Genomic DNA, 15,255 nt, shown 5'->3' with positions numbered 1-15,255 from the left:
ACGGTTTGTGTGCATTTTATCGGATGATGGGTCTCTAGGAATGTTTATCGAATCCCGCCCCGCGCACCTTACTTCTTCAAGCGCGTGCTGGGTGAAGGGCTGGCAAATCTTGTGGGGCTTATGTCTGGTTCCATCCGCGTTTTGTGATGGCTGCAGGCTTCCGGCGCGTAAGATGCTGACGGGTTCACGTTGTTGCTCGTCCAATGTGTGGGTGCTCTTCTCGGGAAAATGTTTTAATGACAGAAGTATTGGGACTCGGAAAAGCACAATTAACTAATGTATTTGGGTCAATTGTTTTGCGTTGGGAATTGGGAGCATTCCGGAGGCCAACTCTCAAAAGTTTCCGTGTTGCACACTCGCCCCCAAAACTAGCTGCTGCGATGGCTTTTAGCGTGGTCTCTTACCCCCTTGTCTCTTTATGATGGTGCAAGCCCTGGCAAAGTGAATATTTGCCTAATAAAGAGTCCCCCCTACAAGTGCCATGTTTTTCTCGCTGGTCTCTGCCAAACCTTTTGCTTGGAACTGAAGAGGTGTCCCTGGGAATCAGATGATTCAGGAAAAGTGATGTGAACAAGTTGTTTTAATATCCCTGGGGGCGCCGCTCGCGTAGCGAAGTCGCTCTCTACTAGCCACTTTTCTTTACCTCTTTCAGTGGAAAAAAGAAGGGTTAGGTGGATAGGCTTAGGTGGATAGGCTTAGGTGGATAGGCTTAGGTGGATAGGCTTAGGTGGATAGGGTTAAGTGGATAGGCTTAGGTGCATAGGCTTAGGTGCATAGGCTTAGGTGCATAGGGTGAGGGTGCATAGGGTTAGGGGTCCATAGGGTGAGGGTGCATAGGGTTAGGGGTCCATAGGGTTAGGGTGCATAGGAGTTCAGGTTCGTAAGGTTAGGGTTGGAAGTTAGAATTAAAATTAGAAATTAGGTGGGTTAGAGTTAGAATTAGTGAAATTAAATTAAAAATTAAAATTAAAATTAGGATTGGAAATTGGAAATTAGGTAAAATTTAGAATTGGGTTAAAGTTAAGGAATTAGGGTTTCATTAGCGAAGTCTTTTCGACGGAGGCAATCGAATGGTACATGATTTTCTGGAGGGATTGAAAGTCTACACGGGAGGGGGGGTCCGAGCGAGGGGGTCGGGTACCATGTGGTCGGCCGGCTTTCCGAGTGAGCGACGCACATTCACTGCTATGCAGTGTGTGGTGCGGGGGATTTCTGACGAATGCATGTCCGGGTTTCGTCCGAGATGTCTGGTCCGAATGTATTTTGGTACCCCGGACCCGGGACGGTTGGTCCAGTGCACCTTGTGTGCCGATATGCTCCTGAAGTGGTTTTCTACAAATGTGATGTCACATGTATGTGTGTTTGTTATCTCTTTACCGAATGATTATTCGTTCTCTCTCCTTCTACTTCTGTCTCTTATGGAATTGGATACAAATCCAGTAAGTAATCTTAGTGGGTTTAATGCGGTCTCTGACGCAAAAACGCCCACCCACCCAACCCTGAGAACCGGAACTCCTGACGGTGTCTGGTCCACGGTGAAGTGGTTTTCAGAATGTTGATTCAGTTTAAGCTGTTCCATGCCACACGATGGCAGATCAGCAAAGCAGTTTGTTTTCAAGGCGGTCAAGAATGCCACGCGACTGTGATTCTATCCAATGTTTTGCAGGTTCAATGTTTTTGCAGGTGCCCGAGAGGTTTTTTCGACCAGCTCTCTTTCACCCGCGCCCCGGGTTTCCAAGAAAGAGAGCGGGTGTCTAAGTTGAAAGGGTGCGCTTCCTCTGTTGTAAAACCTTTCCGGAAAGCTAACCACCCTCATATGCCAATGGCGTTTCAACACCCCGTGGGCTTTAACAAAGGGGAACCGTTGATTGATTTGTTCCCTCCGTAATGACATCCCTTTCAGATTCTTTACTTTTCAGCATTTTTCTTCCTTTCAATAGTTAGTGGCTGGGCATCGCTGGGTGAAGAAATGGTAGCCAGGATGACCTCAAAAATGGAAAAACTATCTCTAACGTTTATGATTGATTCCTCTAAAGATTCTCTTGTTTCCAGTTTTCTCTTAACACAGCATGGATTCACGCTGTGTTCGCCATAACCCTCTGACGAACGCCGGCGGGGCGTTTGTCATCCACCCAGTATCTTTTCTTTGTTTTCTGTCACTCTTTGATTTGTTCGATTTCTCTAGTTTCGTAGATTCTCTTGTCTTCATCTTTTTGCCCACTGGCAACACGAGTGCTCGTTTCGCCTCGGCTTCTTCTTTTTCCCTCGGGCACCACCGTTTGTTCAGTCGGAGCTGATTTGTCTTTGTAGTTTCATATGTTTTCAGATTTACTTTCGTGATCCGTTGTTCTTGCATGTCCGTTGGCATGCACACCTTTGGCACAAATGAAGGGGCACTCGGTGCTGGGGGCTTCCCCGGTACCGGTGCCAAGCCACAAGAAAAAACACACAACAGAGATGTAGACGACGTGACGTGTCCCACACGCGACTGGACGCGAAGGGTGGACGAACGGAACCCCAGTTACGCGGCCACGCGGCTGTAGTCGCGTGCCTGCCTTGCCGCTTCCCATCGGGGTCGCGAAGAATCATGCCATGACCTGCCCCACCTCAGGCCACGCCTCCCTCACTTCCCCTCGGCCTCCTTCTTTCGCGACACATCTCACACAGGTCGGTAGCGTTAGGGTTAGGGTTAGGGTTAGGGTTAGGGTTTCATTGGCGAAGTCTTTTCGACGGAGGCAATCGAATGGTACATGATTTTCTGGAGGGATTGAAAGTCTACACGGGAGGGGGGGTCCGAGCGAGGGGGTCGGGTACCATGTGGTCGGCCGGCTTTCCGAGTGAGCGACGCACATTCACTGCTATGCAGTGTGTGGTGCGGGGATTTCTGACGAATGCATGTCCGGGTTTCGTCCGAGATGTCTGGTCCGAATGTATTTTGGTACCCCGGACCCGGGTGTACCCGGGACGGTTGGTCCAGTGCACCTTGTGTGCCGATATGCTCCTGAAGTGGTTTTCTACAAATGTGATGTCACATGTATGTGTGTTTGTTATCTCTTTACCGAATGATTATTCGTTCTCTCTCCTTCTACTTCTGTCTCTTATGGAATTGGATACAAATCCAGTAAGTAATCTTAGTGGGTTTAATGCGGTCTCTGACGCAAAAACGCCCACCCACCCAACCCTGAGAACCGGAACTCCTGACGGTGTCTGGTCCACGGTGAAGTGGTTTTCAGAATGTTGATTCAGTTTAAGCTGTTCCATGCCACACGATGGCAGATCAGCAAAGCAGTTTGTTTTCAAGGCGGTCAAGAATGCCACGCGACTGTGATTCTATCCAATGTTTTGCAGGTTCAATGTTTTTGCAGGTGCCCGAGAGGTTTTTTCGACCAGCTCTCTTTCACCCGCGCCCCGGGTTTCCAAGAAAGAGAGCGGGTGTCTAAGTTGAAAGGGTGCGCTTCCTCTGTTGTAAAACCTTTCCGGAAAGCTAACCACCCTCATATGCCAATGGCGTTTCAACACCCCGTGGGCTTTAACAAAGGGGAACCGTTGATTGATTTGTTCCCTCCGTAATGACATCCCTTTCAGATTCTTTACTTTTCAGCATTTTTCTTCCCTTCAATAGTTAGTGGCTGGGCATCGCTGGGTGAAGAAATGGTAGCCAGGATGACCTCAAAAATGGAAAAACTATCTCTAACGTTTATGATTGACTTGTTTTCAGTTTTCTCTTGACACAGCATGGATTCACGCTGTGTTCGCCATAACCCTCTGACGAACGCCGGCGGGGCGTTTGTCATCCACCCAGTATCTTTTCTTTGTTTTCCGTCACTCTTTGATTTGTTCGATTTCTCTAGTTTAGTAGATTCTCTTGTCTTCATCTTTTTGCCCACTGACAACACGAGTGCTCGTTTCGCCTCGGCTTCTTCCCTTTTTCCCTCGGGCACCACCGTTTGTTCAGTCGGAGCTGATTTGCCTTTGTAGTTTCATATGTTTTCAGATTTTCTTTCGTGATCCGTTGTTCTTGCATGTCCGTTTGGCATGCACACCTTTGGCACAAATGAAGGGGCACTCGGTGCTGGGGGCTTCCCGGTACCGGTGCCAAGCCACAAGAAAAACACACAACAGAGATGTAGACGACGTGACGTGTCCCACACGCGACTGGACGCGAAGGGTGGACGAACGGAACCCCAGTTACGCGGCCACGCGGCTGTAGTCGCGTGCCTGCCTTGCCGCTTCCCATCGGGGTCGCGAAGAATCATGCCATGACCTGCCCCACCTCAGGCCACGCCTCCCTCACTTCCCCTCGGCCTCCTTCTTTCGCGACACATCTCCACAGGTCGGTAGCATTAGGGTAGGGTTAGGGTTAGAATTATTAAGTTAAAGTTAAATTAAATTAAGTTAAAATTAAAGTCAAATTAAAATTAAGGTCAAATTAGGGTAAATTAAATTGAAAGTTAAGTCAATTGAAGTCAAATTAGAATCAAGGTCAAGAGTGAAGTTAAGTCAAGTCAAAATTAAAGTCAAAGTTAGGTTTGAGTCAAGTCAAATTAAGGTTAAAGTTAAAATTAAAATTAAAGTTAAAATTAATAAATTAAATTAAGTCCAAGTCAAATTTAAAGTTAAGTTAAGTTCAAGTCAAATTAAAAGTCAAGTCAATAAGTTAAAATTAAAAGTTAAAATTAAAATTAAAATTAAGGTTAGAATTAAAGTTAAAGTTAAGTTAGAAATTAAAGTTCAAATTAAAATTAAAGTTAAGATTAGGAAATTAAAATTAAAAATTAAAGTTAAAATTAAATTAGAGTTAAAATTAAAGTTAAAGTTAAAATTAAAATGTCAAGTAATTAAGTCCAAATTAAGTCGTCAAGTCAAGTCCAAGTTAAGTCCAGAATTAAATTAAGTCAATTAAGTTAAAATTCAAGTCAAATTAAAATTAGGTCAAGATTAGAGTTAAAATTAAGGAGTTAAAATTAAAGTTAAAATTGTCAAGTCAGAATCAAGTCCAAGTCAAATTAAAGTCAAGTCAAGTCAGAATTAAGTCAAATTAAATTTAAGTTAAGTCAATTTAAGAGAGTTAGGGTTAGGGTTGAGGGTTAGGGTTAGGGTTGAGGGTTAGGGTTAGGGTTAGGGTTAGGGTTAGGGTTAGGGTTAGGGTTAGGGTGGGGGTTCTGAGGTGTGTGTGTGTGTGTGTGTGTGTGGGTGAACACCCAGAGCAAACCGGGATGAGTGCGAAACAGGCACACGACAAGACACGAAGAAAAGTTGTTTGAAGGAGATGTGAGAAGAGGGATGGGAAAAGAACCGTAGAGAAGCGAGTACAAAGGATTGGCGAATAGGAGAGACGGGGAGGTGAGAGACGGGGAGAGGAGGGGAGAGGGGAGAGACGGGGAGGGGGGAGGGGGGCAAAGGCAGCTGCTCCTCCCAGCCCTCTACCCCCCCCCTTTTGTTTCACCCCACCTCGACGCAAACACACATGCACACACGTCTACATGTACGCCTCCAGAGCATTTCACATGCACGTGCTGGTGAGCTGCGGAATACACATACACACCAAAGGGAGACATGGTACGGTTACACCAAGGCCCTCTATAACACAGTTGCCTGGGGCTTCGAGTTGCTGCACCCCCCCCCCCTTCACGTACTGCTGACGGTCATGACAAAAACAAATTCGATAAGAGAACACGTCACACCCCTCCCTCCCTCCTCCCTTCCCGACACTCTCTGCGTGCTGCCCCCTACGTAACTGTTTTTTTTTGTTGTTGTTGACGTTGTTGTTTCCTCTCTCCGGGCCTTCACATGCACGCGCTGGCGGTCTCTGTCGCCCACCACTCGAACTTATTTCTATGGAGTACTTTAAGGCCGAGGGGGAGGGGGGAGATGTTGGTGTGGTCGACATTGATGTTATCTTGATTATGTGCGGTGTGTGTGTGTGTGTGTGTGTGTGATTCTCTCTGGTGCGAAAACCACCGAGTTCTGAACAGCATTCCAAAAAAAACAATCACAGCGGTGTAGACACTCACATGCACACACACACACACACACGCACGCACGCACGTAGATGGGAAGGGGGAAGGGGAGAGAAGGGGTGGCCGGGGCAAAGCGTTCAGACGCAGCGGCAGCCAAATCCGTGGCACACCTCCACCCACTGCACGATCATTGCCGCCGCCAAGACACAGGTCAAGATGCTTTTTACGACAAGGTGCTCATCCAGCGTCACTCCAGGCAGGAGGCGATTCCCGTACACCGGCGACTCGTCACGATCTGTCAGCAGCACTGACGTTGTCGTCATCACAGCCACACACACGAGCAGCACCACCACCGTCAGAATGCACGCCAGCGCGGTCATGACTGTCGGACCGCCGCGTAGTTGCATCTGCACACAGCGCTGCATCTCATCTGGTCGAGCGTTCGACTTCTCTTGAGCGAGTGTGGCGGTGGCGGCTATGGGGGCATCGAGGCCAGTTGCCATGCCGTGAAACTCAACTGCCTTCGCCGCCTTCGCCTTTTGGTGTCCCCCCCTACACTCAGCAGACCCCAGGAGAGGCGTTGCTTCGCTCGTGAAGCCCGCTGCTGCGGTTGCTGCTGTGTGATCCCGCTCACTAACGGTCATGCGCCACCGGCTTGGGTGCATGACAGGCAACCTCACCCCTCCATTCGCCATCGAGCGGAGGAGACTGCTGACGACGATGGTATATATAGCGCCGGTGGCAAAACCACAAAGCCCCATGGAGGGATTCAAGAAATGATGCCTCGCAAGCCAAACCCAGAGGCCTCTACACCACGACAGCACCGCTGGGACTACGATATCAGTCTCTCCCCCCTTCTTACTGGTGCTGCTGGTCGCCAGCGCATCGAGGCCGAGTACTGGGACCCACGAGGCCCCTGTGCTGACCATCCACATGGCGCATAGAAAGGTGGTCAACAACGACACTGGACAACACTGGTTGATCAGCGACGCCAAGCGCGGGATGAAACACAATGGCATAGTCACCAGCGCATACGTGAAGAGCAGCACCGGGGCGTTCCGCTGTTGGGCAGTCCAGCTATCCTGGTCACCAATGAGAGACTCCGTCGCTCCGGTGGCATCATGGCCTGTGTGGGTGCCCATGAACTCACGCGACTTCCTTGACTCGGAGACCGCCGCGGTGACTGCCTGAGTGGGGATGAAGGCAGCGAAACCGCAGCACATGAGCAACATCACCGCTGCGGTCAGTAGGCCAACCGTCAACGTGCGCAGAAAGAAGCGGGAGGAGACGTCATGACGCGCGGCGGACCAAAGTTTACGTGGAGTGATATCCTTCGAGTTTGCCCGCACCGCACGCCCGATCAGGTCAGGAGGGCACAGCATCACGACACCGAAGACAAAGGCTCCGATGAAACCGGTCACATAAACGAGTGCGTCGACGATCACCCTGGTGATGTACACGTAGTAGTTCAGTTTTGGTAACACAAAGAAGCCAAAGGCGTTCACAGCGAGCCACGCCAGGAGCAAAATCTGCGCGCTGACGTTCACACCAGCAGCCAGGCCAACCTCAGCGCTCACAACCGTGCTCAGTCCGCCCAACAGCAGCGCCTCCCCGGCGCCGTAGCAGGCTTCTCCGAGAACAGCCAGCGCCAGAATGACATTACGGCAGCCTTCGCGGAACAGAATGGCACCTAAAAACATCAGGCCGGTGCCGGTGCACAGCATCAAGTGAACAAGAGTGCCCGCCGACATCTCACCGAGGATGTCCCGTGGCCTCCTTCTCGTCATGGCAGCAAAAGCAGCCGCCAATGCAACCGGTGGGACCTCGACTTCTGCAGCCCTTTCCGTGTCCTTCTCTTGCGCCTTGGTGTGGGCCGATGGCCCCCGCTGCCAACGACCACCCATCAGGCACACAACACCGAAAAAGGCAAAGCACACAACTGTGCACGCATCTAACCTCGCCGCAACCAGCATGGCACTCCGACCAAAGCGGTTCCGAAGAGCATAAAAGTCTTCATCGTTGGTGGCCTCAAACACGTTCACGGTGCACAACACAATCCCGGGTATGAAGACGAGGATGCAGGTGAGTGTTACAAGAAGGAACAGCAGTAAGTGGCGCAGCACTGACGTCACCCACAGCCGCTGAAGGTACGGCAGCACGTAGCGGCGCGCAGCTGGTGAGCACAGGCCTCCGACCCAGACAGCCGCGCTCTCCGGCGACGACTGCAAACGCACTGACGCCAATGCCCCCTCAAATACGGGCCGCGGTGTGACTGCCGCCGAGATGTTGTATAGCGGACGACCTGATCGAAAGGCATCGTACCCGCGGAAAGAGCCTGAGAGCGGTGAGGCGGTGGTGGGGGTGTGGTCCAGAAGCTTGCGCGTCATCTCTTCTTCGTTCATGGTAGGCGATGTGGTGCCGCCTCCAGTCCCCACCTCGTCAAGGGAGTGCACCACACGCAGGCTTGACATTTCACTCATGATATTGTAACAGTAATAGTTTGAGTTCACCCATGCGCTCTCGCAGGCGAGGGCTGCCTCCTCCTCCGTCACCGCAGCGTGCTGCGGTTGGTGGGTGTGACCGAGGTGGTAACGCGAGCCCTGGGGTTGCGCCGACTGCTCCACGGACGGAGATAGCGGTAACCTCTCGACTGCCCTGTCTGTCGCACCGTACGCACCGCTGAGGAACGCGCTCTCGTCGATCCCCTCTGGCAAAGATCGCAGGGACGCTGTCGACGCGTGGCAGTGGTCTCTGTAAGGGCACTCGTCATGCAGCGTAGACGGCGGCGGGGCGACTTGCAAAGCCCAGAAAAACTCTGCCACATCAAACAGATTCCAGTTTGAGTAGAGAAAGCCACCACCGGCGCAGGCATCGCTGGGACGACTTGAGGCACACGGCGGCAGGCGATCCTGCTTGGTGAACATGGCTGTGGAATCGGCAGCCACAGACAACGTTGAGCTGGAGGAAGAGAAGAGCGCCTTGGAGGAGACAAGCGGGGGCTGAGCCGGTGCATCACGGAGTGCAGAGGAGAGAAGGCCCTGCTGTCGGCACGATGCCTCTTTACTCGCAGCGCAGTCCCTATCATCCTCGATGTGGACGCGACGGGACAGGGCCTCGCGAGCCTCGAGGAGGGACTCGTGTAGCTGTTGCACAACCCTCCGGTTTTCCTGCAGCTCCATTGCCATTCGAGTGTTTTCGAACTGCAGATGGCCCATCTGGCTTGCCTCTGGTGACACGGGTGATAAAACGACACAGGCGCCGCAATCACCAGCGCCAAGCGGCTGCGGTGCGTCGCGCCCCACAGACATGCACCGCGTCCTCGGGCAGCCTTCGCCTCCTGAGACAGCGCTGTTGAAGTCGATGAGCGTGCGGTCGAAGGAGTTTGACGGGGGATGACTGCCACGCGTGACGCGCTGTTCCTGCTGTGACGGGGTGGAAGGGGCGTGCGCCGTCAAGTACACCGCTTCCGGAGGAGTTGGCGTCATGCCTCTGGGCACCATGTCGAAGAGCCGTGTTGGCGGCGCAGTGTCCCTGTCACAGCTCCTGACCTCCCCCATCTCCGCCTTCCTTATGCGGGCCTCCTGGTCGTGGAAGTCTGTGTACTCACGAATGCGGCCCAACTGCTCGTCACGCTCAATGACAACGCGGCACGACTCCTCCTCGTCGACTAACGCAGACATGGAGAAGACATCGCTGGTGTCGCCGCCATCACTCACCTTGGACAGCCGCTGCAGGACGACAGCCGGCAATTCCGTCATGGGCGCAGGTGCATCCTCGGCGACGCTACCCAGGCTTGACTGCTGCTGGCCTGGCCCCGCGTGCTGTTTGTGACGACCCTCACCGTGGTGGTGCAGTTGATGACGCGGAAACATATATTTATGCGTGTGTGTGTGTGTGTGTGTGCGTATATAAATACACACACAGACCTTGTCGTGTTGCTCCGTCTCGAGGAGGAGATGAGGAAGACTGCGCAAGTGAAGACACCGTAGTCCTCACCGCGCAGGTGCACCACCGCACACACGCGCCGTTGCGTATTGAGGCTTGGGGCAACAGGGAAGATGCACAGAGAGAGAAAGATGTGAAGGGGGGGGGATCTCCCACACACACGCACACACAGAGCAGCGGTAGCGACAGTCCTGCGAAACGATAAACGAGCGCACGCAATCAGAGGGGCAGTGCGAGCGACGTGGAGCGGCCCTGTAGGCTCGAGAATGTACAGCAATCGCGGAAGAGTGGAGGGGGAAGAGTTGAGAGTATGGGCTGTATGTGGGCACACACAAACCAACTAATCACCCACACAGCAGCGCAACGGTAGTATTGGGCAGGGGGCGAGGGAAGGTAGGAGGTGGGTTGGTCAAACGAATGACAAAGTGTAAGCACACAGACGCACGCACATGAGGTTTTGGAGGCGGTGACAGTAAACCCCACATGGGGTGAAGAGGAGGGAAAGCATGTTTGGGCATGAAGGCCGCACTCTCATTCCTGTCGCATCCACTTATCGCACCCTGTGCCTCTCCCCCCCCCCCACCCCTCCCCTCTCCCTCTCCCCCCTCACCCTGAGCCGGAGGCTCTCCAGCTTACTTTCGTGCACTTTCTGCCAGCGGAAACACCGTATGTGCGCACATAGTTGACTGCGGAGAGGATGCGTCTGCGTCCTCCACACACACACACACACACACACACACGCGCGCAGGTCTCCCTCATTACCGGCAACAGTATGTCATAGGAGAGAGGGGGGGAGAGGGGGGGGGCGGCTTGTTTGGGTTAACAATTTTGAGTGTTCGTTGTCTCATGGAGTCCTCCATGGCACGCACAGACGCACATGCACACAAGCATGCATACACGAAAAACAGAGTAAATTACATCGTTGAAGAGACACACACACACACGACTCGAATGCCTCGGCATCTACATTCGCAAGCACAAACTCAAGCGTGCGGGCATCGCGCCTATATGTCCCTCAGACTAGGCGGACTTCAAGAAAAAAAAATGGGAGCGCATCGCACATACCTTTTTCACAGCACACACACACACACACACAACTCACATCCTGTCACACTCGATACTTTTTGTACTCCAGCGTCACCAAAGCAAACACCAGCAACACACCATGGCAAATGTTCATACAGCTACACTGCTGGCGACGGAGGTACGCGCACGTAGCTGTCTTGTAGTCGTCGCACGACATCTTGACCAGCATGGCAGCGCCCTGTTGGTGGCGAACAACGGCTTCAACCACGCCGGTCACTTTCGCAATGCGCGCCCTCTCTATCTCTGGCTCAGCAGCACGCTGCTCCTGGTGTTCCACACGGCTGTAACAGGCGTTTCGCAACTTTGCCGGCACAGCCCTCACCCGCTCGAGAATGCTCGCAAGAACTTTTTTTTCTTCCTTCGTGCCCATACAGCTCACGAGTTCCTCCACGGCACTCACCTCGGCCGTATCATCAGCGATAATGACGGCCCCTAACGCTTGGATGCTCTCCCGTGCGTTCGAGGGCGCAGTCCCCTGCACCTTCTGGGCAGCGGCCTGCAACTGCTGCTCGGCACGTGCTGCTGCTGCCCTCTGCGCCTCCTTCAGCTCCTTCGCGTGCCTGCTGCGCTCTTCCTCAAGGGCAGCCTGGGCAGCGGCCCCCAGCTGCTGCTCGGCACGCGCTGCTGCTGCAGTCTGCGCCTCCTTCAGCTCCTTCGCGTGCCTGCTGCGCTCTTCCTCAAGGGCCGCCTGGGCAGCGGCCTGCAGCTGCTGCTCGGCACGTGCTGCTGCTGCCGTTTGCGCTTCCTTCAGCTCCTTCGCGTGCCTGCTGCGCTCTTCCTCAAGGGCAGCCTGGGCAGCGGCCTGCAGCTGCTGCTCGGCACGTGCTGCTGCTGCCGTTTGCGCTTCCTTCAGCTCCTTCGCGTGCCTGCTGCGCTCTTCCTCAAGGGCAGCCTGGGCAGCGGCCCCCAGCTGCTGCTCGGCACGCGCTGCTGCTGCAGTCTGCGCCTCCTTCAGCTCCTTCGCGTGCCTGCTGCGCTCTTCCTCAAGGGCCGCCTGCGCAGCGCGCAACTGCCTGTCGCGCTCCTCCATGGCTTCCTTGGCAGATGCCCCCAGCTGCTGCTCGGCACGCGCTGCTGCTGCAGTCTGCGCTTCCTTCAGCTCCTTCGCGTGCCTGCTGCGCTCTTTCTCAAGGGCAGCCTGGGCAGCGGCCTGCAGCTGCTGCTCGGCACGCGCTGCTGCTGCCGTTTGCGCTTCCTTCAGCTCCTTCGCGTGCCTGCTGCGCTCTTCCTCAAGGGCCGCCTGCGCAGCGCGCAACTGCCTGTCGCGCTCCTCCATGGCTTCCTTGGCAGATGCCCCCAGCTGCTGCTCGGCACGTGCTGCTGCTGCAGTCTGCGCTTCCCTCAGCTCCTTCGCGTGCCTGCTGCGCTCTTTCTCAAGGGCCGTCTGCGCAGCGCGCAACTGCCTGTCGCGCTCCTCCATGGCTTCCTTGGCAGATGCCCCCAGCTGCTGCTCGGCACGTGCTGCTGCTGCAGTCTGCGCTTCCTTCAGCTCCTTCGCGTGCCTGCTGCGCTCTTCCTCAAGGGCCGCCTGGGCAGCGGCCTGCAGCTGCTGCTCGGCACGTGCTGCTGCTGCAGTCTGCGCTTCCTTCAGCTCCTTCGCGTGCCTGCTGCGCTCTTCCTCAAGGGCCGCCTGCGCAGCGCGCAACTGCCTGTCGCGCTCCTCCATGGCTTCCTTGGCAGATGCCCCCAGCTGCTGCTCGGCACGCGCTGCTGCTGCAGTCTGCGCCTCCTTCAGCTCCTTCGCGTGCCTGCTGCGCTCTTCCTCAAGGGCAGCCTGGGCAGCGGCCTGCAGCTGCTGCTCGGCACGTGCTGCTGCTGCAGTCTGCGCTTCCTTCAGCTCCTTCGCGTGCCTGCTGCGCTCTTCCTCAAGGGCCGCCTGCGCAGCGCGCAACTGCCTGTCGCGCTCCTCCATGGCTTCCTTGGCAGATGCCCCCAGCTGCTGCTCGGCACGTGCTGCTGCTGCAGTCTGCGCTTCCTTCAGCTCCTTCGCGTGCCTGCTGCGCTCTTCCTCAAGGGCCGCCTGCGCAGCGCGCAACTGCCTGTCGCGCTCCTCCATGGCTTCCTTGGCAGATGCCCCCAGCTGCTGCTCGGCACGTGCTGCTGCTGCAGTCTGCGCTTCCTTCAGCTCCTTCGCGTGCCTGCTGCGCTCTTCCTCAAGGGCCGCCTGGGCAGCGGCCTGCAGCTGCTGCTCGGCACGTGCTGCTGCTGCAGTCTGCGCCTCCTTCAGCTCCTTCGCGTGCCTGCTGCGCTCTTCCTCAAGGGCCGCCTGCGCAGCGCGCAACTGCCTGTCGCGCTCCTCCATGGCTTCCTTGGCAGATGCCCCCAGCTGCTGCTCGGCACGTGCTGCTGCTGCAGTCTGCGCCTCCTTCAGCTCCTTCGCGTGCCTGCTGCGCTCTTCCTCAAGGGCCGCCTGGGCAGCGGCCTGCAGCTGCTGCTCGGCACGTGCTGCTGCTGCAGTCTGCGCTTCCTTCAGCTCCTTCGCGTGCCTGCTGCGCTCTTCCTCAAGGGCCGCCTGCGCAGCGCGCAACTGCCTGTCGCGCTCCTCCATGGCTTCCTTGGCAGATGCCCCCAGCTGCTGCTCGGCACGCGCTGCTGCTGCAGTCTGCGCCTCCTTCAGCTCCTTCGCGTGCCTGCTGCGCTCTTCCTCAAAGGCCGCCTGGGCAGCGGCCTGCAGCTGCTGCTCGGCACGTGCTGCTGCTGCAGTCTGCGCCTCCTTCAGCTCCTTCGCGTGCCTGCTGCGCTCTTCCTCAAGGGCCGCCTGGGCAGCGGCCTGCAGCTGCTGCTCGGCACGTGCTGCTGCTGCCGTTTGCGCTTCCTTCAGCTCCTTCGCGTGCCTGCTGCGCTCTTCCTCAAGGGCAGCCTGGGCAGCGGCCTGCAGCTGCTGCTCGGCACGTGCTGCTGCTGCCGTTTGCGCTTCCTTCAGCTCCTTCGCGTGCCTGCTGCGCTCTTCCTCAAGGGCCGCCTGCGCAGCGCGCAACTGCCTGTCGCGCTCCTCCATGGCTTCCTTGGCAGATGCCCCCAGCTGCTGCTCGGCACGTGCTGCTGCTGCAGTCTGCGCTTCCTTCAGCTCCTTCGCGTGCCTGCTGCGCTCTTCCTCAAGGGCAGCCTGGGCAGCGGCCTGCAGCTGCTGCTCGGCACGCGCTGCTGCTGCAGTCTGCGCTTCCTTCAGCTCCTTCGCGTGCCTGCTGCGCTCTTCCTCAAGGGCCGCCTGCGCAGCGCGCAACTGCCTGTCGCGCTCCTCCATGGCTTCCTTGGCAGATGCCCCCAGCTGCTGCTCGGCACGTGCTGCTGCTGCAGTCTGCGCTTCCTTCAGCTCCTTCGCGTACCTGCTGCGCTCTTTCTCAAGGGCCGCCTGCGCAGCGCGCAACTGCCTGTCGCGCTCCTCCATGGCTTCCTTGGCAGATGCCCCCAGCTGCTGCTCGGCACGTGCTGCTGCTGCAGTCTGCGCTTCCTTCAGCTCCTTCGCGTGCCTGCTGCGCTCTTCCTCAAGGGCCGCCTGGGTAGCGGCCTGCAGCTGCTGCTCGGCACGTGCTGCTGCTGCAGTCTGCGCTTCCTTCAGCTCCTTCGCGTGCCTGCTGCGCTCTTCCTCAAGGGCCGCCTGCGCAGCGCGCAACTGCCTGTCGCGCTCCTCCATGGCTTCCTTGGCAGATGCCCCCAGCTGCTGCTCGGCACGCGCTGCTGCTGCAGTCTGCGCCTCCTGCAGCTCCTTCGCGTGCCTGCTACGCTCTTCCTCAAGGGCCGCCTGGGCAGCGGCCTGCAACTGCTGCTCGGCACGTGCTGCTGCTGCAGTCTGCGCTTCCTTCAGCTCCTTCGCGTGCCTGCTGCGCTCTTCCTCAAGGGCCGCCTGCGCAGCGCGCAACTGCCTGTCGCGCTCCTCCATGGCTTCCTTGGCAGATGCCCCCAGCTGCTGCTCGGCACGTGCTGCTGCTGCAGTCTGCGCTTCCTTCAGCTCCTTCGCGTGCCTGCTGCGCTCTTCCTCAAGGGCCGCCTGCGCAGCGCGCAACTGCCTGTCGCGCTCCTCCATGGCTTCCTTGGCAGATGCCCCCAGCTGCTGCTCGGCACGTGCTGCTGCTGCAGTCTGCGCTTCCTTCAGCTCCTTCGCGTGCCTGCTGCGCTCTTCCTCAAGGGCCGCCTGCGCAGCGCGCAACTGCCTGTCGCGCTCCTCCATGGCTTCCTTGGCAGATGCCCCCAGCTGCTGCTCGGCACGTGCTGCTGCTGCAGTCTGCGCTTCCTTCAGCTCCTTCGCGTGCCTGCTGCGCTCTTC

The 15,255-nt window shown here is 56.4% G+C and overlaps 1 protein-coding gene across 1 annotated transcript; it reads right to left on the bottom strand.

Moving 5' to 3' along the window:
- Positions 1 to 6,097: 6,097 nt before the first annotated feature.
- Positions 6,098 to 9,832, bottom strand: JKF63_06890 (uncharacterized protein; the record flags this gene model as incomplete). Its single annotated transcript, XM_067902838.1, has 1 exon — positions 6,098 to 9,832. The coding sequence occupies one exon, from the start codon at positions 9,830 to 9,832 to the stop codon at positions 6,098 to 6,100; it is 3,735 nt and encodes a 1,244-aa protein (XP_067759197.1).
- Between the last annotated feature and the right edge of the window lie 5,423 nt (positions 9,833 to 15,255).

This window comes from Porcisia hertigi, chromosome 9, assembly GCF_017918235.1.
Source record: "Porcisia hertigi strain C119 chromosome 9, whole genome shotgun sequence".
NCBI classification, from domain to species: domain Eukaryota; phylum Euglenozoa; class Kinetoplastea; order Trypanosomatida; family Trypanosomatidae; genus Porcisia; species Porcisia hertigi.
Note: the sequence above shows the minus strand (reverse complement) of the source record. Positions and strands in the feature narration are given on the sequence as shown.